The following is a 19984-nucleotide window of genomic DNA, read 5'->3' as shown; positions in this document are numbered from 1 at the left end:
CTGGCGGAGGTGGATACTGCTTTGGGCTGTTCCTGGTGTGGTCTGCTCTGTACAGTCTTAAGTCAGTCAAGGCTGAATCAGAAAATCATCAGAACTACAATTAGTTGCAACTGTAGGATAAAATAGGGGCCTTTCTGTATCATTGATCTGCTTCATAAAAAAGAAAACTAATATAATAATAATTATGTATACATAATATTGTAAATCACCTATACTTCAGTTTTTTCCTTCAGAAATGTACTTAATCCCTTCTAATATCTTTTATTTATTTATTTATTACTTTTTTTTTTTTTTTTTCCCCTGTACGCAGGCCTCTCACTGCTGTGGCCTCTCCCGTTGCGGAGCACAGGCTCCGGACGTGCAGGCTCAGCGGCCATGGCTCACGGGCCCAGCCGCTCCGCGGCATGTGGGATCCTCCCGGACCGGGGCACGAACCCGTGTCGCCTGCATCGGCAGGTGGACTCCCAACCACTGTGCCAACAGGGAAGCCCCTATTTATTACTTTTTAATTGAAGTATGGTTGACTCAATGTCATGTTAGTTTCAGGTGGATATCACATGATTCAGTTATATGTATATTTATATCTATTCTTTTTCAGATTCTTTTCCCATATAGATTATTACAAAATATTGAGTAGAGTTCCCCGTGCTATACAGTAGGTCCTTGTTGGTTATCTGTTTTATATATAGCAGTGTGTATATATTAATCCCAACCTCCTAATTTCCCAACCACCTATTTTTCAGTTTTTAAAAAGCCAAAATAATAAAAGCAGTGGATGGTAATGCTTAACTCTAAGTCAACTCAGGGTTTTACAACTGAAAATCATTAAAGGAAAGGTTCTTGATCCCTGGGACCATAAATACTGCAGTGACTAGACTTCTGCTCGCGTTCAACACATCCATAGCCACCTATAGATGAGCTGTGATTTCAGAAGTTTGTTTGAAATACATTTACTTCTAAGTCACACAAATCATTTAGCATTGTGTGATCCCAACCATAAATAATTCTCACCTTTAGGCAAGAAGACTAACATGGCGCTCCCTGTTTCCAGGTAGAAAAAAATACGTGCCAAAGAAAAAGATGGATACCTGTTAGCTTTGGAACCTCGTTTAGATATGCTGACTCCTGCCACTGAGAAGGAACTGTGTTACTGAGGAGGGGTGGAGAGCACTTGCTTCTCTTCCAAAATCGGCCACTGGGCAACTCTGAACAGTTCCCTTATATGTTTTGAGGCTCGGTTGTCCCTAGCTGCACAGCACTTCGTTTCTTTAGGGAATGTAAAGAGTGTTATTCATTCCAAATGGTTTTACTTGCTCTTCGTTGAAGTTATCAGAGAAAGTCACTCACACTTGTCAAGGAGGGGTTTGGGAGTGGATGGGGGAAAGGAGAGGAAAGGGCCACAAGTGTCATGGCATAGATAGTGTCAGGTACCTTGAGAACATTCAATAAGTACTTGCTGGCTTGTTGGCAAGCTTTCCGTTTCAAACTTCTCATCCATTGTGAATTTATCATTCCCTAGTTTTGGAGGAGTCTGCGAGATATTAGTTTCTCCTGGTGATTCGCTTATAGCTGACAGATCATCTTCCTAGTCGCCTGTACTCAGGGAGAAGGAGTCTCATGAGGCAACATTATAAAGGCCTAGCAAAAAAGAGGAAAAAGGAATCAGGCTATGTTCTAGAGAAGCACACCTGACCTGCCGAGGGGCCCGCAGATGACAGCCTTTGGTGATTGGAGGGTCTTGGGTCAGCCGTGGCCTAGCTTTTGGATCCTTGATTAAAAGGAAATGAGGATACCTGATCTTTCCCCCAGGATTTTCCTTTTATCACACCCAGAACTCACTTATTTTTCCCCTGTGATTCCATACCTGTATCAGGGTATCTGCCGGCCGCCTCTGACTTCCCTAGTTGTCACCTCTGACCTGAGTCTGGAAAGGAGTTCTCCATCCTCACTGTGCATCAGTCACCCGGGGAGACCTGCACCCAGCACCCTTCCCTAGAGGTTCCCATCATTTGGATCAGGGTAGGGCCCCGGTCTCAGCATATTTTAAAAGCGTTCCAGGTGATTCTCATGTTCACGTGGGGTTGAGCGCCACCGCTTTGCAGCAGAGGCAGGTTTGTTTTTTTCCCCGTTGACTCGTCAAAGTGAGAAAAATTGGGGACAAAACAATACAGAATAAAACTGAGTTTTTTCTTTCTCATCAAAAGAGGCTAGGCTTTGTGTCCTGGAGATCTGGGGCTTCCTTTTGCTCTGAGGACTTTTATTTCCCAAAGTCTCTTGGAGGTGAAAATTTGAGTGGTCCTCGTAGGGGATGGGTCCCGAGACTTGGACAGGGTGAGGCCAAGTTGCCAAGCCTGGCGAAGCCTCGCTTTGGAGGCTGGAGAGAAGGGCGTGGCAGGGGCTTCACAGGTAGCAGAGACCTTCAGCCCTGCCCGTATACTACCCAGGAGATGGTAGGGTGATGGAGAGCAAGATGCTGATTCTGAAACACCAAGAACTCGGGGACCACAGTCTCTGTGCCTAAGAAGGGTAAAGAACTACTGGATCCCTGCCCGCAAATGGACCACACAGACTTAGAAAATGAGCATCTTGGCGGCAATCTTGATGGACTTAGGACCAGCTGCTTTGCTCCAAATTTTGTGGACTGTATAAATCTCCTAGGATTGTTACCCAGCCCTGGGGAGGGGAAAGCTTCCCTGAACATGACTGAGATTGAAATTATTGCAAGTCAGGATTCAGAGCCAGACGTTACTATATTTAGAAAAAAAGGCAATATGGCATTTTTTTTTTTTAGATATGAGGGATGTGGAATAAATACTACTCTGTGTAACAAAAGGAATTAAGCAATCCAATTAAATAACCCCATCTCATATGCTTTTAATTTTATTGGGTTTTCATTAGATTTTGGTTTGCCCAAGAACTCTGAGGACTTTTGTTGCAGAAGGGCACTTGCATTTTCTGAGGCTGTTCGTAGAACGTAGTGCTCTCTGGAATTTAAAAAAAAAAGTCTCGGCAGGATTTAGGGGCGGCAGTGGTAGTGAATGGTGGAGTGTGGACAAAAAGAATGACCCTGGGGTTTGAAGTTCTATTTGCACTTGACTAAGATCAAGAAACAATTGGATGTTTATCCTTTATTTAAGAAAGAGGAAGCTACCCCTTCAATGAAAGTCTTCCAGCTGCAACCACCCACCTGCCACCAGCCCCAGTAAGGTGAGAAATTGAAAAAACAGCATTGCTAAGTGGGAGTCGTGTCAATTATTAAATTACTGAAATGCTTTCTTCACCAAGGAGCCTCCGTATAGTGGGAAGAATGTGGGTTTTGGAGTCACACAGAACAAGATTGAAATCCCCACTTGCTAGCTCTGAGGCATTTTTGTCTTCTCAGGACCTAGCAGTGCATGGCGTATAATAGGCATTAATAAATACTTCATAAATTAATGAATAATGCATGAACGAAAGCAATAGCTATCTGACTCCAGGCCATTACTTAACCACATCTGAACCTATGCCCAAGTGGCTTTACCTGTAGGACAGGCATACTGATTACTAACATGATGAGGTTTTTGCAATCTTATAAACTATGAAGTTTTTCAACCTGTGCCTGGTAGGTTCTCCTTATATTTCTTCGCCTGCTAGCACACACCTTCCCTCAGCACCGTGTATTTGCTGATTTGTGATAGGAAGAGCCTCACTGAATTGAAACCATCAAGTATGGGACATTGTTGCACACAGGAGCCAACTTTTAACCCCAGACTAGACTCTGAGAACTGAACGCTGAGTCCTGCCCCAGGAGGATGTGTCAGAGTGAATCCCTGTTCGTAGGAACAGTCTCGGCTCAGCTTGGCCTGGCTTTCATGGGTCCTCCGTCTCTTCATGAGGTGTGTCTTATGATCCCCGACAGTGTCTGGTTTTGATTCCTGACTTTCAGGTCCTCGTGGCCTACAGCTTTTTACTCTGCTTTGACCAACCGTTCTGATCCACTGTTTCTTCTCACCTTCCTGATTTTCATTCAACAAGCATCTGTGGCATGTTGGCCACGTGGTAGGTGTTAGGGATACCACACAAACAAGGTGGAGATGAGCAGATGTAATCCTTGCCTTCCAAGCAGGAAAAAAAAAATCTGGTGAGAGGGGATTTCAATAAGAAATCCAAGAGGGGTAAGTTCTCTGATAGAAGCACATACACAGGAGCTCAGCCTGGACAGAAAAGGCGTCAGGGAGGAGGGAGAAGTACCTCAAATATTCCTGGGTTCTTTTGTCTTACTCAGATTCCTCTGGTCCTGAATTATATTATCCTCTCTGCAAACCACTACCGCAGAAAGCCCATTTGAGCCAATCTATATGATGATATAGTCACCCACTTAGATTGGGGGCTCCAGGAGGGCAGACGCCTTGCCTTTGTTCGCCACTTCACTCCAGGACATGAAACAGAATCTGATGCATCAGTAGGCACACAAATATTTCTTAAATGATTGTGTGTAAGCTGGAAGACATGGATAACTTTTTAAAGAAACTAGTCCTGGACAGTTCATAGGGCTTTATGCATCCTTCACCTATGAAAACACTTCTTTTGCCTTTAAGTGATCTATTCTCAAAGACTTAGCCATCTGAATGTCAGCGCGTAAATTCCATTAGAACCTGTTGGCTTCATCAAGCATCCTTTTCAAAAAAGGAACAGTGTTCCCTAGCTATTAGATTGTGTATGGAAACTGCTGGGTGCTCTGTTCTCGCTTTCAGATGCGACATCTGTCGGTAAGTTGGAGCGATTCTGGGCACACACGGAGTAGTCAGGTGTATCTTACATGTAGGATACTTGAGTTTTGTTTGCTTTTTCTACACATCTTAAAGGGGAAAATTTGAGACAGCTCCCTGTCTGAGGCACTGCCTTATGCTAGTAGAGAGAAACTCCAAAGTTAGTTTATGTCCCAGAAACAGAAACAGATGGTCCTGTGACCCACTCCCCCGAGCATAGGGATTGTTAGAAGATTTGACTTAAAAGGGGTTGACTGTCAAGGCTGAATTGCATGGCCTAGGGAAGGCATTATGCCTCAAGTCAGAAGCCACAGATCCCAGAACCAATGACAAAAGCAAAGGAAATTGACCTAAAGGATAGATCTGATCACATAAACACGCAGGTATCGTTGCACAGTTCATCAAGGTCTCTCAGTAGTGCTGTTGGTAGAATCAGAATGGGATACTCTGTGTCTTTCTGGGGTTACGGTGCTCAGGGTGTATCAAGATGGAGAAGGTGTGCAAACTCATCAGCTGTTACAATACAAACGTGGGAAGTTGAAGTGTGCTGGTGAAACCCCCTTTTTCTTTTTTAAATTAAAAAAATTTTTTATTTTATATTGGAGTATAGTTGACTTACAATGTTGTGTTAGTTTCAGGTGTACAGCAAAGTGATTCATTTATACCTATACCTGTATCTATTCTTTTTCAGATTCTTTTCTCATATAGGTTATTACAGAATATTGCATAGAGTTCCCTGTGCTATACAGTAGGTCCTTGTTGTTTATCTATTTTATATATAGTAGTGTGTATATGTTAATCCCAAACTTCTAATTTATCCCTCCCCACTCCCTTTTCACTTTGGTAACCGTAAGTTTGTTTTCTAAGTCTGTGAGTCTGTTTCTGTGTTGTAAATAAGTTCATTTGTATCATTTTTTTAGACTCCACATATAAGTGATATCATATGATATTTGTCTTTGTCTGACTTCCTTCACTTAGTATGAAAGTCTCTAAGTCCATCCTGTTGCTTCCAGTGGCATTACTTCATTCTTCTTTATGGCTGAGTAATATTCCATTGCATATATGTATCACATCTTCTTTATCCATTCCTCTGTTGATGGACACTTAGGCTGCTTCCATGTCTTAGCTATAGTGCTGCTATGAACATTGGGGTGCATGTCTCTTTTTGAATTGTGGTTTTCTCTGGATATATGCCCAGCAGTGGGATTGAAGGATCATACAGTAGCTCTATTTTTAGTTTTTTAAGGAACCTCCATACTGTTCCATAGTGGCTGCATCAGTTTACATTCCCACCTTTTTAAAATTAGGTCCAGAGCAATGGTAGATCCAGAGACTCCCCTGCCACAACTATTATCGACCCCTGCTCCCTCTTAGGTTAGACATCGAACGTCATGATTTGTTTTAGTGTTCTAGCTTTTTCCCTCTCGCTCTTCATCCCGGCTGATGTGCCTAAAGAAGAAAGAAAGCAAAGGGGTGTGTGTATGCTCCCAGGTGTGGTCACTGGTGTAGGGGAGAAGGATTCAAAATATCAAGTTACAAATAATTTTATTAAAACAAAACAAAGCAAAACCCTTCCTGTGGGGCCTGAAATTCCCTCGGTACCAACTAGATCATTATTTTTCTATCCTGTGAGAATCGAAAATTTAAATACATTGACCATTATATCTAGGAGAAGATGTCATAGGTCACTGCATTCTTCCATGTCGCATAGCAGCATGTTCTATCTGAGAGGGACTTAATTGCATATGGGAACCCTAGTGCCTGCGGATCTCCCTAATAAATTCAGGGAGGGCTTTCCTCTTTGCCTTCTCCTCTGCAAGTTCCAAAGGGTCCAAGCCATGGGGGAGGCTGAGTCGATTTTATCATCAGACTTCAAATTCAGCCTTCTCGGCAATGGGAAAAGTTTTAAAGAGGAAACGGGACACTTCTTTTGCTGAAGAAGTGTTGCTGGGGCATAGAGGGCCAGAGGGTTGTAGGCTGTGGGCTGCTTCTTTTGTTTGTCAGCCCTTAACATAAGCAATTCCAGCTGAAACTGAGGAGTGTTTGGACGCTTCCTGTAAAGGACTAAAAGGGTGTGATGAATTCATCGGTTTTGGAGGGCACTGTATTTAATAGGAAATAAAACCACTAGTCTTTTATTTGGTGGCGGAGTGCCTACCTGTACCAGGCACTGTTTAGGCCATTGGAGGTACAGTGGTGAGCAAAACAGTATTCATGGAGGTTACATTCTAATGAAGGAGGAAAGAGATAAGAAACAAACAAGCACACGTTCTTAGGCGGTAAGTGCTAGTGCAGAAAGAAGGAAGATTAAGCAAAATGGGGAGTGCAGAGTGGGAATGGGGTTGTAATTTTATATTATCAGAGAGGCCTGGGAAGGCCTCTCTGATAAACTGACACTGAGCAGACACCTAAAAGAAGTGAGGAAAGGAGCCCTGCAGGGATCTGGAGAAGAACATTCTGGGCAAAGAGAACAGCCAGTGCGAAGGGTTGCGGGGAGGAGCATGCTTCAAAAATTTGAGCTCCTAGAAGGAGGCCAGTGCAGCTGAAACTAAGCAAGCAAAAAGAGTGATAGAGGAGGGATCACAGGCAGGTAGACCTATTTTTAGGACCTCGTAGGCCACAGTGAGAATTCTGCCTTTTTCTTGAGTAAGACAAAGCCCCTGGCGGGTTTTGAGTAGTGGAGAGACATGATCTCAGTTAAAAGCCTTCCTCTGCCCACTGTGTCGAAAAGAGATACGAGTGGGGAATAAGTTCAGAGGTGATTGCAGTAATGGTGACAAGAGGCGATGGCATGACCAGGTGGTGGTGGTGAAGAGGACGCAAGATGGTCCAATCAGATGTATTTTGAAGGTAGAATGGGTGGGATTTGTTGCTGGTGTGAAAGTGAGGTGAGAAAAAAGAGGAATTAGTATGACTTAAAGGTTTTTCTTTTGCCTGAGCATCTAAAGCATGGAGTTGCCACGTCCTGAGATAGATCACAGGAGGAACGTACAGGGGAGATGATTAGGAATTGGGCATATTAAGCAATGGGAGATACAAGTCTGGAGCTCAGAGGAGAAGTTTAAGCTGGTGATACAAATGTGAGAGTCATTAATATTAATGACTACATATGGTTTTTAAAGCCATGAAACCAAATGAGATGACCAGGGAGGGGAGTTCAGTTAAAGAAAACAACTCTGAGGAATAGTCTGGGAGCACAACTCCAGCATTACACAGGCTAGGCCAGCCAAGGAGCTGGAGAGGGAACTGCTAGTGGATAGGAGCAAAAAGCTAGAGAAAGTCTACCCTATGAACCAAATGATGAAAGTATTTCAAAAAGGGAGGAATGATAAACTATATCATCTTTGTCTCTTGGGGTCCTGTCATTTCCATTTTATTGCATTTCGCAGCAACCCATGAGTAGTAAGGAACCAGAGATAGGAGCCATTCCTAAGTTTTGACAGATTGGAAAAACAACGAGTTCCAAAGGTGTAATCGTACTAAAACCAAAACAGACAATAGCAACAGCAAACCCCTAGAAATGGTATCCTTAGAGGCACAACATAATGTCAGCCTCTAGAGCTGGACATCAGGCGAGTTAATCTCCTCCCTCAGTCACCACCTTTGGCTTCATAATTTTTTAAATGGGATTAAGAATATCTGTAGGTCTCATAGGGCCATGGTGGAAGCGAACGGGGTATCATAGAGCCTTTTATGTATCCCAACGATGTCCATGCTGGCATTATAGACCCTGCAAGTAAGAAAATACAGAAGTCTCTTTATGGTGCAATTTTTATACATAAATATTTTGTTAATATTATGAGTTGTTTTCAAAATATATGATTCTTTCATTAAATTCACAAATATTTGTGCTTTTCTACTCAGTGCCAGGCCCTGAGGATTCACGGGGAAACGAGAGGCCCCCGCTCCTAAGGAGCTTCGACCCTAAGGAAGCAAAGAGTTAAAATGATTGATACTTAGAATGTCCAGTAGACTGCCAGTGCCATTAATCCTTGTGAAAGCATCTGCGGATGGTCTCGTCATCCCAATAGCCCACTTATTTTTCATTTAAGAGATGCTTTGGGGTAAAGCCTTAGAATGAGCCCTGTTACCCATGTCTGTATATATTTAGCAGGTAGGTCTAACTGTATCGGTTCCCAGAATTGTGCCTGATGTTCAAGATGAGTGGCTAGGCCACATATTCCTTTTTAAAGCAATAAATGGTTATAGATTGTCCTCTGCAGTCATATCTGCACTTAAACGTGGACCATGAAATCTGCTAGACTGCACTCTGTCCCACGTGCTCCCGCGCTTCTCTATACCAGTGATGTGCACAGCTCACTATGGGGCTGTCATCAGCTGCCTGATGATCCACCTCAAATAGGGCTGTCAGCCATTTTGTTTTGTCCCAGAGTCCTTTGCGAATGACCCAGAGAGAAGAGGGAGAGCCAAGGTGCCTCTGGCCATCAACTCCGAGATGGCGAAAACGGACACTCCAGTCCTTGGGCTGGGAGGCAGGGGGTAAGAAAGGAGCAGTAGGGATAGAATAGGCAAACCCCATTCGTTTTCAAGTTCAAAGTTCTTTAGCTAGCAGAGTACAGAAAGAACTTTACTTTGTCAGAGGCGACCTGTGATAATATGAAATCTCAGCAAAGAGAGCTGAAGGCTGTAGATTCTTGTTCAGGGACAGTCAGTCAACACCAGCACAGGCTCAAGCTGTGACAGGAGCAGCTGGTGCCCGTGAACCACATAGCTTGGAGGGATGCTGATATATGATATACCTTGGATTTTAATCTTTTTCTCCCCTCTGCTACAAGTTTGGGGATGATGGTCACTCCTTCCATTGTTATAGTCATGGGACACAGGGAAATTTGGTTTTCTTCTTTAGTTCTCCGGCTGTTCTCTCTGGCATCGTGCTCTGTGATTTGGTTACTTTATAAGTCGTATGGCCACGTGAGAGGGCTGGGCTATATCTATTTTTATTGACACCATCACCATGGGCCTTAGAGTCTGGAAGACAAGTTTCAGACCTATTGCTAAGGTCAGTCTCTTGGAGTCGAGAGCCAATTTGGCACCATGGTAAAGAGGACAGGCTCCTGATTCATGAAATCCTAGGTTCAAGGTCAGAATCTGTCACTTGCATGCTCTGCGGTGTTATTAATTAACCTCTCTGTGCCTCGACCGCTTTATCCACAAATAGAGAGAATATTAGTACCCATCCAAGGGTGGTTGTAAGGATTAAACTGAGATTTTGGAACATGGTGGCACATCATGGCTGTTCATTAAATGGTCATTCATTAAAATTGGCTAATTCCTTAGAGCTTTGGTCTCCTCATTCTCAGAACGGTTGTGTTGATATGAGTGTTAAATAATCTGGCGGGAAATTTCAGCAGAGTGTCTGGTATGGAGTGACTGGTTATTATTATCAGTAATAATAACAGCTAAGCAACAGAAACTAGAAAATTTTGAAATGGACTCTAAGGCCTCATCGTTGCTTGTTCCCTATTACTTCGTTATGTCAACGTCTGTTCTCTTTTGATGAGATTACTCAGTTCTGACTCGCCAGTGAAGCAGGGACCCTTTCTACACTAACTGTTGTTACGTGAGAGTAGAGAAATCTCTTCTTTTAATCGGATTCCGTATCCCAATCAGTCAACGTGATTTTACCAAACGCATTATGTTCCCAGCTTGGCTGGGGAAGCAGTTTTCTGCTCTAGCAGAGTTTGTAAATAACTGGGGTTACAAGGTGAAAACACGCCCATTCAATAAGTTATAACTGGGTGTATAATGTGTATAAGGTGCCATGCTTGTGAGTATCCTGATAGGTGTAAACTTGAACCAGATGGGGATCCTGCCCTCAAGGGGTACAAAGTCAACCGAGAGGAGCTGAGAGAGACCATGGATATAGAGCCTGGACTGGCTACCAGGCTCTACCCCTTGCCACCGTGAGACCTTAGGCAAGTTACTTAACTGCTCTGCACAGGGGCTTCTCATTTGTCAAACAGAGATTACAATAGTACCTACATCATAATGTTGATGTGAAGCTTAAATGGGTTATGGTGCATAAAGCACAGTGCCTGTTACACAATAAGAGATTAGCAAACGTGAGGCATTTCCAAATATAACATGGAGCTGGGGATAAGACATGCATATGAATAATCATAATGCAAGAGTAGGGTGATAATTGCTATGGAAGTTCGGCAGGAGAGGTGACATGACCTGGGCTTCATAAAGGATGTGGTATTTGAGCCAAGCTTGGGAGGCTAGGGAATCTACGAACTTGGAAAAATAGGGCAAATCATGGCAGCTTTAGAATTAGAGACAGCATGAGCAAGGGCGTGGAGGTAAAGAAGGCCAAGGACGTCTGTAGGGAAGAACTTGGGAAGATAAGTTGGAAGGTGAAGGTCCTCATATGCTAGTTCAAGAAATTTATATTTGTTTTATGGATAGTGTAGAGAGTCATAGTGGATTTTCAGCAGGAAAATGACAAGGTAGGAGCTATGCCTCCAGGAACAGACCAGAGGAAGAATGTTCTGGGTTTTGTTATAGCCTTGTCCTGGGCTCTAGAACTCCAGTCTCTCCTTCCTCTGGCCTATTTGCTGTAAGACAGGAGGGAGAGGAGGCTCATAGATAGACAGGGGGTGATGATGCTGAACCTGGGCTGCAGAGGGGTTGGATGTGTCATGAACAAACACAGGAAACATAAATTAATAGTAGATGGAAAAGGAAGCCTTTTGATGCGTTGGGACATATTGCTTTGAGGTGTTGATAAGTCCATGGATCAACCTAGGAATAGGTGGAGGTTTGGGACCTTGGGATGCCTTCAGGTTGGAGGTACAGATGGCATAACGACTTCTCAGAATAAAACTGGAAGCCTGAAGAATGGATGGGATTGCTAAGGGAAAATGACAAAGACCTGTCCTTGGGCGATCCCTATATTTAAGGGTAGCTGGAGAAAGGGAACATGGGAAGGATCCATTGGAAAGGTAGGAGAACTTAGGAGAATACAGAGTCGAATGAAGGGATGGAGGGATTTCAAGAAGGAGCATTTCATGGAGGTGAGCAAGACTTATTTGGGAGGCAGTAGGCAACAGGAATGGAGGAGAGATAAGGTTAGAGGTAAAGGGGAGAACTCAACAGTGGTGGGGAGGGACGCTTTAAAAGCCAGACAGAGGGCTTCCCTGGTGGCGCAGTGGTTAAGAATCCGCCTGCCAATGCAGGGGACACGGGTTCGAGCCCTGGTCCGGGAAGACCCCACATGCTGTGGAGCAACTAAGCCCGTGTGCCACAACTACTGAGCCTGCGCTCCAGAGTCCATGAGCCACAACTCCTGAAGCCCAGCGCCTGGAGCCTGTGCTCTGCAACAAAAGAAGCCACCACAATGAGAAGCCCGTGCACCGCAAGGAAGAGTAGCCCCTGCTCACCGCAACTAGAGAAAGCCCGCGTGCAGCAACAAAGACCCAACGCAGCCAAAAATAAATAAATAAAATAAATAATAATTATTTAAAAAAAAAAAAGCCAGGCAGAGACCTTTTGACTTATTTGGTAGAAATCCAGAAACCTTTATGTGATCTTACAGAGATTATTTCCTGGGGACCTAGGGGATTCATACCCCTCACCCTTAACGACAGAGGCTGGGTCTGAAAGGTCTCACCATTACTGATTATTGTGCCCTCTTACAGATGGAAGGTATTATTATTTGATATTGACTGTGTTGGATCTGCTATTAAGTCCTACAAAAAAGGACAAATTTTATGGTCTGGTTCCAGTGAATAAAGATTCAAACAAGCTGAGAATGCATTACCAAAAAAAACCCCCATAAATTTATAGTAGAACAAAACTTCAAAATTGTGTTGTTTTCTCTATCAAAAAATCAATCATTTTCCTTGCTGGGGTGGTGGAAATAATGGAGCTGGCAGTGCCCTCTTGGAACTAGACGTCTTGATGAAGGGGAAAGCAAGAATAGTGGAAGAGAATGAGAACGCAGGCAAGCGAGGAGATTGCATCTATAGAGTGAGATAGTCTAGTTTTGGATTTTAGAACTGGAATCATTCTAGGTTATGACAGGGAATGTTCATTAGAGTGTGTTATTAAAACAGAGCGGCAGTCATTAGGTCTAGGTGTTCTTCTTGAATAGATTGTCCACATGAACCTTGAAGCTACTTGAGATGATGGCAGAAGCAGAGTGGAGAAAGGCTGTGGGCTGGGCTCTCAGCTGTCAGCTCCATCATGACAGTATTAACAGATCTCCTCTTATAAAACCTGGTGTACTCCACGGTAGCCTGGAAGAATTCTGTGCCCTTGGAAGGTAGTCAGTACCTGTGTGGTGAAATCACACAAAAATGTTTATCAAAGTTCCTGATTGTCATTAAGAGTCAGATAAATGGTGGGAGAAGTAACTAGTCTGTTGATAGATTGCCAGAGAAGATGTGGAGATTGGCTATCATGTGTCTCAGACTAGAAGAGTGTTTGTACCTGAGTAGAAGAGGAATGATCTGAGTTGGCACTGGATGTGAGGAGAGCGTGAGCTTCTGGGGAGAGGAGATAACAAATGTGGAAGAAGTTCCAACCTTCAATTAAAGGGGCTTCCTTGGAAACGGAATTATCTGGAAATTCCCAGGTTTGCTTTAAATCAAAGGGAGAAAGGAAGTGAGATAACAAGAGGGGAGAAAGTATACATCAGTATAGGGATCAATAAACTAGATAGGGCTGGTAACTGGGGGGGACTTGTGTTCTGTGTTTCACTAGGGAGTGAGAGAATTCATGAGATGGGTTAAATGAACTCATCTTATGATTCCAAATGGTGCAGAGATTTCCGGTCAAGCGCTCCAAGGATCCAGATGTCTGTCTATTGAAGGTTTGTGGAGATAATAGCTGCTGTCTGGAGCGAAGGCAGGTACGGGCTGCCACGCCAGATGGCGTCTGTAGCCAGGTCAGCACGGAGCATACGGTTCCAGACAGCATGTGGAAAAATGCGAAAGTGTTTGGAGAAGGGTGTCCCCCACAGTGCTGACTTGGACAGCACCTGTACATGGGTGCTCTTTAGGAAGTGGTTGCTGAGCCAGGGCAATTCTTTTTTTTTTTTTAATAAATTTATTTATTTACTTTTTGGCTGCGTTGGGTCTTCGTTGCCGTGTGCGGGCTTTCTCTAGTTGCGACGAGCGGGGGCTACTCATCATTGCAGTGGCTTCTCTCTGTGGTGGAGCACAGGCTCTAGGCACGCGGGCTGCAGTAATTGTGGCTCGCGGACTCAGTCGTTGTGGCTCGCGGGCTTAGTTGCTCTGCGGCATGTGGGATCTTCCCAGACCAGGGCTCGAACCCGTATCCCCTGCATGGCCAGGTGGATTCTTAACCACTGCGCCACCAGGGAAGTCCCCAGGGCAGTTCTTTTATTTCATCAGTTGATTGGCAGCCTAGGTTGTGAGGTTGTGAGTTATAGCACAGGTCAATTTCAGAAGACAACGATCCCACGGCAGCTAGTGCAAGGTGGTTTGGGCACTTTGGGGTGGAAAGAGCATGAGAAAGGAGATCATGGAAAGAGATTCTCTAAGACACATATTGGAAAGAAAACCCTGTCGACTTTCACTGGTTCGTGAAAAGTCTGGTCCATAGAACCACTCCTGTGATTTCCAGATTTTCCTGTTTTCACTGGGGAGTGGTGCGTAGGTGGGAGATATTTAGATATTTCTCAACAGGGGTCCTCTTGACATTTTGGACAGGTAAATTATGTGTTATGAGGACTGCCTCTTGCAGTACAGACCATTGAACGCCCACGGCCACTGTTTTGTAGCACTCTTCCATCAACTCAGAGTACTCCCCCACGGCCTGTGCCCCTTAGGGAGGATGGTGTCACCGCTGGTTGCTGTGGGATCTGGGGGAGACTGCCCCCCGGGGAAAAACTTCATCCTTGTCAGAGATTTCCCTGAGCCCACATGTTGAGAATAGTGGTATTCTGGAGTTTTCTTCTGTCTCAGTTCGAACGAAGACTGAATTCTGGCTTCACTAGACGCAGAGGCTTGAATTTATTACTGACTCAATTTAGTGATGAACAGTGACATTTCAGTGCTAGTGAAAGTGTGGAGCTTTTTTTAATTCCCTCAGTCTGCACCTCGTATGTCTGTGGTTTGTGGCTTCTCGAATTTCCCTGCTGCCCCTAGCCAATCCCTGGGCACCTACAGCCATCTTTCTGGGGGTTGGTTCTATTGACTCTCTTCATGTTCCCACCAAGTAGAGGATTTCATTTTTCCACATGACCACATAGGCTGTAGACACAGGTGAAGAAAACCCGTGCCCATTTAGTATGCCTTTCCAATACTCCAGGACAGACACTAACACCGGGGACAGGGGAGTGAGACGGGGAACAGGACAGCCATTGCTAAGGAGAAAGCTCACCTGGTGCTTCTCTGGTTACTCCTTTTTTTTTTTTTAACATCTTTATTGGGGTATAATTGCTTTACAATGGTGTGTTGGTTTCTGCTTTATAACAAAGTGAATCAGTTATACATATACCTATGTTCCCGTATCTCTTCCCTCTTGCATCTCCCTCCCTCCCACCCTCCCTATCCCACCCCTCCAGGCTGTCACAAAGCACCGAGCTGATCTCCCTGTGCTATGCAGCTGCTTCCCACTAGCTATCTACCTTACGTTTTGTAGTGTATATATGTCCATTAACTTCACCATGCCTGGAAATCTTTTTGATGTTTGCAACCCAAAGTCAGGCGGTAGTCGAGAGAGAGCATGTGGACTGACAGGTGGGAGGAGTAAGGAGGGAGTGGTTGGTAAGGAGAAGGTTTTCCTCTCCGCCTCAGGCAGGGTTGAGCACGAGGTGAGCATATTAGTGTAAATGGAGGTCAGCCTCATTTCTGGACCATCAACCAGAGGAATGCCATTCAAACAAGGTGTCTGCAGTTGGAGGAGGGCTGCTTTTGAGACTGATGCCTCCTTGGGAATCCAGAGTGGCTCCCCCACTCGGCCTTCAGCATCTCCTTCCAGCCTGGCTCCTCCAGGTTTCTTTCTGTCTTCCTCTCCCATATGTCTGACACCCATCTGCTGCCTCTCTCCACAGCCTCCTCTGTCACCTCCGGCAGGTGTGTTATCACTGCATGCACCCCCTTCCCCCGACAAAACACGTCTCTTCTCTCCCTGACATAAAATGGACTTTCCCTCCACAACTCCCACCTCCTTCAGATCTCTGCTGTTGTCTCTGTCTCCCTCCATCTCACCTCATTGTTTCATTGTTTCTTTGGAGAGATCGCTTAGTTTTACTTTCACGTTCACTCAAGTGTTGAAACCAGCTGCTCGCTTGGATGGTGGGCAGTTTGTACATTTCACAAGTGAGGCTCACGCGGTGTATTTAAGTAGTACCTCTGTTCCGTGTACTTGCTCTCTCTGACGCCACCCCAGATTTGAGGAGAGTCCTAACTCAAGAGAGGAGCTCGGTGGTGCCACGAGAAGAACGAAGTCTCCTTTATCTAATATTCAAAGACATGTGCCCCTCAGCGCACCTGGTAAAGGCACAGCGAGGTGCCCTGGGGGCTTGGCTCTGCGTGGGGATGCAGCCCCCTCCCTGCTCACGTGGGTCTCTGTTCCCCCGGCAGGAAGATGAAGTGGTCCTCCAGTGCATCGCCAACATTCACAAGGAACAGAGGAAGTTCTGCCTGGCAGCTGAGGGACTTGGGAATCGCCTGTGCTTCTTGGAACCCACTTCAGAAGCCAAGGTGAGGTTGACTGTCTGCCCTGGACCTTCCCGTTTGGCACCCCAAAGTCGTCTAGGGGATGGGACTGCTGGGATATGGTGGTGAGGGTGATAAGGATGGTGAGGAAGAAATCTGAAAGGACACATTTATTTTTAAAATGGGAAGCACATCAGAGCACTGTCTTTCAGTGTTCAGCAGGACACGGAGGATGCTTTGAGGTCATTGTCAGTCTTCATGGAGGAGGTTCTTTTAGTACCTCCAGCGCACCTTCCTCGTTGTTAATTCCTAGAAATCTGAGTGCGTGTTCTGTACTCCCAGCGATCGTTTTATTGCTACAGGGACTCATATCCTTGGACCTGTGTTACACAGCAAGCTCATCACTTTCAGCTGTGACTGTGCTGAGATTGTTGTAACTGCCTGCTGTGCCCTGGGGGCAGAGAGGAATGTTTGCTCTGGTTCCCACCTGCGGGGTGGCATGTAACATCATCTCTCCTCAGCCAAACTTTGCTTCCTGCATTTTCAGTTGCTTTCTGATTTTCCTGAACTGTATGTCAGGTGGATCTGTGTGCCCAGTGTTCTCACAGTACTTTGTAGTCCTGGAAAGACCTTTATATCAGTCAGGGTTTTCCAGAGAAACAGAACCAATAGGATCTCTCCCTTTTTCTAGATAGGTGGGTGGATGGATGGGTGGATGGATGGATGGATGGATGGATGGATGGATGGATGGATGGGTGGATGGATGGATGGATGGATGGATGGATGGGTGGGTGGGTGGATGGATGGATGGATGGATGGATGGATATATATGGATTTATTTTAAGGAACTGGATCTTGCAATTAGGGAGGCTGGCAAGTCTGAAATCAGTAGGTTCAGATCAACTGGAAACTCAGGAATTAATGCTGTCTTAAGGCAGATATTTTTTCTCCTCCAAGAAACCTCAGTTTTTATTCTTAAGGCTTTCAACTGATTGGGGGAGACCCACCCACATTATCAAGGGTAATCCCCTTTAAAGTCGACTAATTGCAGATGTTACTTACATCTACAAAATGCCTTCACATCAAAACCTAGATTGGTGTTTGATTAAATAACCGAGTACTGTAGTCTAGCCAAGTTGGCGCACAATTAACCATCACCCCTCCACGCTCAGTTGTTCTTACAGAATCTTTTTAAATTTTAAATCAGAAGATGGTTACATTTTCCAGTGAGCCCACCTGATTGATATGTCATTTCTCCATGTGAACATACACAACACAGGCACACATGCAGAGTCTGTGCTAATCGTAGCGCAGCAGATGTGCACCGTGATGGCTGTGTCTCCCAGAAGCCCTCTCTTCTCCCTCACCCTGCTCCCTCCCGTGTAGGTCACTGATCCACAAGCACAGACATATGTATGTCAGTGGCATGTAGGACAGGGTCACGTTCAAATGAATGCCAGAGCAAAGAGACAGGGAAGATTTTTATCTTTTTAAAGGTCTTAGGCTTGATTTCCCTGAATCCTTTTCTCATTTACTTTTGTTCTTAGCTAGGTTTTTTTCTTTTCATTCCCAGCAGTCCGGGATAATAGGAAGCTCATTAGATTATAAGTCAAGAAGTTAATTCTCAGCCATTAGCTCATCATGTGACCATGAGCAAGTCGCTCAGTCTTGTTTTCAGCTTTCTCACCTGCCGGAGAAGATGCAGCCTGGTGCAGTAGAAAGAGCATTGGCCTGAATTAGAAACCCATGGTACCATTTTCTAGTCATCCACTGAGTGGGTCACAGGACGTTGGTTTAGGGCACAGCTCTGGAACCGGACTGGCAAGAGTTGGAATCCTGTCTCCACCACTCACCAACTAAGCCAGGGCCTTGAGCAGGGTATCTCACCTTTCTGAACTTAGTTTTCCCCTCTGCCTAGTGGGAATTTAATAGGACCTACCTAATAAGGTCGTTATTAGGATTAAATGAATGAATACATGTGAACCACCTAGCACATTGTAAACTCTGTTTAACCACTGGCTATTGCGATTTACTCTTACCTAGACCAGATTACCTAAAACAAATTAAAGAGAACTGTATATCATAATCTAAGAATTCTTTGTATCTCACAGGTGTAAAAATAATAAACTACAGCACTCATAAATACATTAGGGTTAAGACGAATCCTTCCTAACCCCTGCTTGACTAAGTGATTGTCCTTATTTTAATTTTTCATTTTAAATGTAAAACAAGATAACACGACTGAAGAATTTTTAAACAAAATAGAATGGGTCATCTATAACTATATTCCCTTGTCACAACTGTTTTCATTTTTGTTTTGCACTCTGGCCTTTGTCCACGTGTACCCATATATTTTCAAAGTCGTACTCATAGTAGATATTCAGACATTCCGCTTTTTTTCTTTCATGTTTCAGTCAGTTCCATATTGCTATGTAGCCCTCGTGGTTATTTAAAAAAAAAAAATCATGTATGTGGTTTTGTTGGTTTACTGTTGCTTCCTGGAGTAATGTCCCGGAGAAGAATTAATGATATCAGAAGGATAAACAATATTAAACTACTTTCTTAAAAGGATATACCAGTTGTTACAGTTAGCACACCCACTATCATGTGAGTGTCTCTCTTTTATATACAGTATGAAGAAAATGTACCATGAGGGCTTCTTACAGAAAAACAGGGTAAAGTTCCTGGAAAGGATAGAGTAGGTCTTCAGAATTTCCCGTCACCACTCCTGAGAGCAGCCTGCTAGATGAGCCCATTTTCTGTGGCTTCAGGCTTTCCTACAACCAGCTCCAACTATCGCACACACCTCTTCTGGCCTGTCCCCTCCCTTTTCAGTAGATACTTCTCCTAATTCTCTACCATCAGATTTCACAACCAGCTGTGCCATTCTTAGGCTTTTGGAAACTAATATAAGCCATGCAATGAAGTGAGAAGGCGTGTGTATTCCCAAGGCTGGCACTGGGCATGAGACACAGATCTCAAATGTCACTCTTATCAGCTGGCTAGAGCCAAATGGTGACCTTGGGCATTCCCAGTCAAGGGTATTTCAAGCTAGTTGAGGCTCAGAGAGAGAAAACTGAGATGAACTCTAGGGAGAAGAAAGACCTCAGAGAAAGAACAGTTGAGATAAGGTACGTAAAAGAGATTCTCTGTATATGAGCCCTGAGAAAAAGAGGTCATATTGAAGCAAGGAGTGAGAGGGCAGAAGAATAAGAAGCAAAAGTATAAGAATGTGAACACTTGCTATAGACCTGGAGACTGTTGAGCACTTGGGAGAGTTCTTGTGACTTTGATTCCTGTCTGTCATGGCCCACCCTTCTCTGAAGGCCCCTTAAACTGCAGATATTAGTTCATGAAAGCACCCTTATTCAGCTTTCCATTCTAATGAGCACAGCCTGGGGAGTTAAAAGGTATTTTGTTTTGTAGGGAAGACTCAGGGTTAAAACCAGAGACCAGGAAACATCGAGGGGAAGTGTTGCTTCTCTATTTTATCAATAGCAGCAAATGTTTGTTGACTGTCATTTTTAAGTGGAAAATGTGTTCCCAGGAATCAGGAATTTACTACTTTTCCTCTGGTTCTTATTA

The 19984-nt window shown here is 44.4% G+C and overlaps 1 protein-coding gene across 4 annotated transcripts in view; it reads left to right on the top strand.

Moving 5' to 3' along the window:
- RYR3 (ryanodine receptor 3) overlaps positions 1 to 19984 on the top strand; it is a 551722-nt gene that overhangs the window by 171976 nt on the left and 359762 nt on the right. For all 4 annotated transcript variants that reach the window (XM_082647182.1, XM_082647181.1, XM_082647183.1 and 1 more), the window contains exon 2: positions 16325 to 16444. In XM_082647182.1, the coding sequence (XP_082503308.1) occupies positions 16325 to 16444 (120 nt within the window). The remainder of the gene's footprint in view (positions 1 to 16324; positions 16445 to 19984) is intronic.

Source organism: Grampus griseus (genome assembly GCF_964374135.1).
Source record: "Grampus griseus genome assembly, chromosome: 2".
NCBI lineage: Eukaryota > Metazoa > Chordata > Mammalia > Artiodactyla > Delphinidae > Grampus > Grampus griseus.
This window is presented reverse-complemented; position numbering and strand designations above follow the sequence as displayed.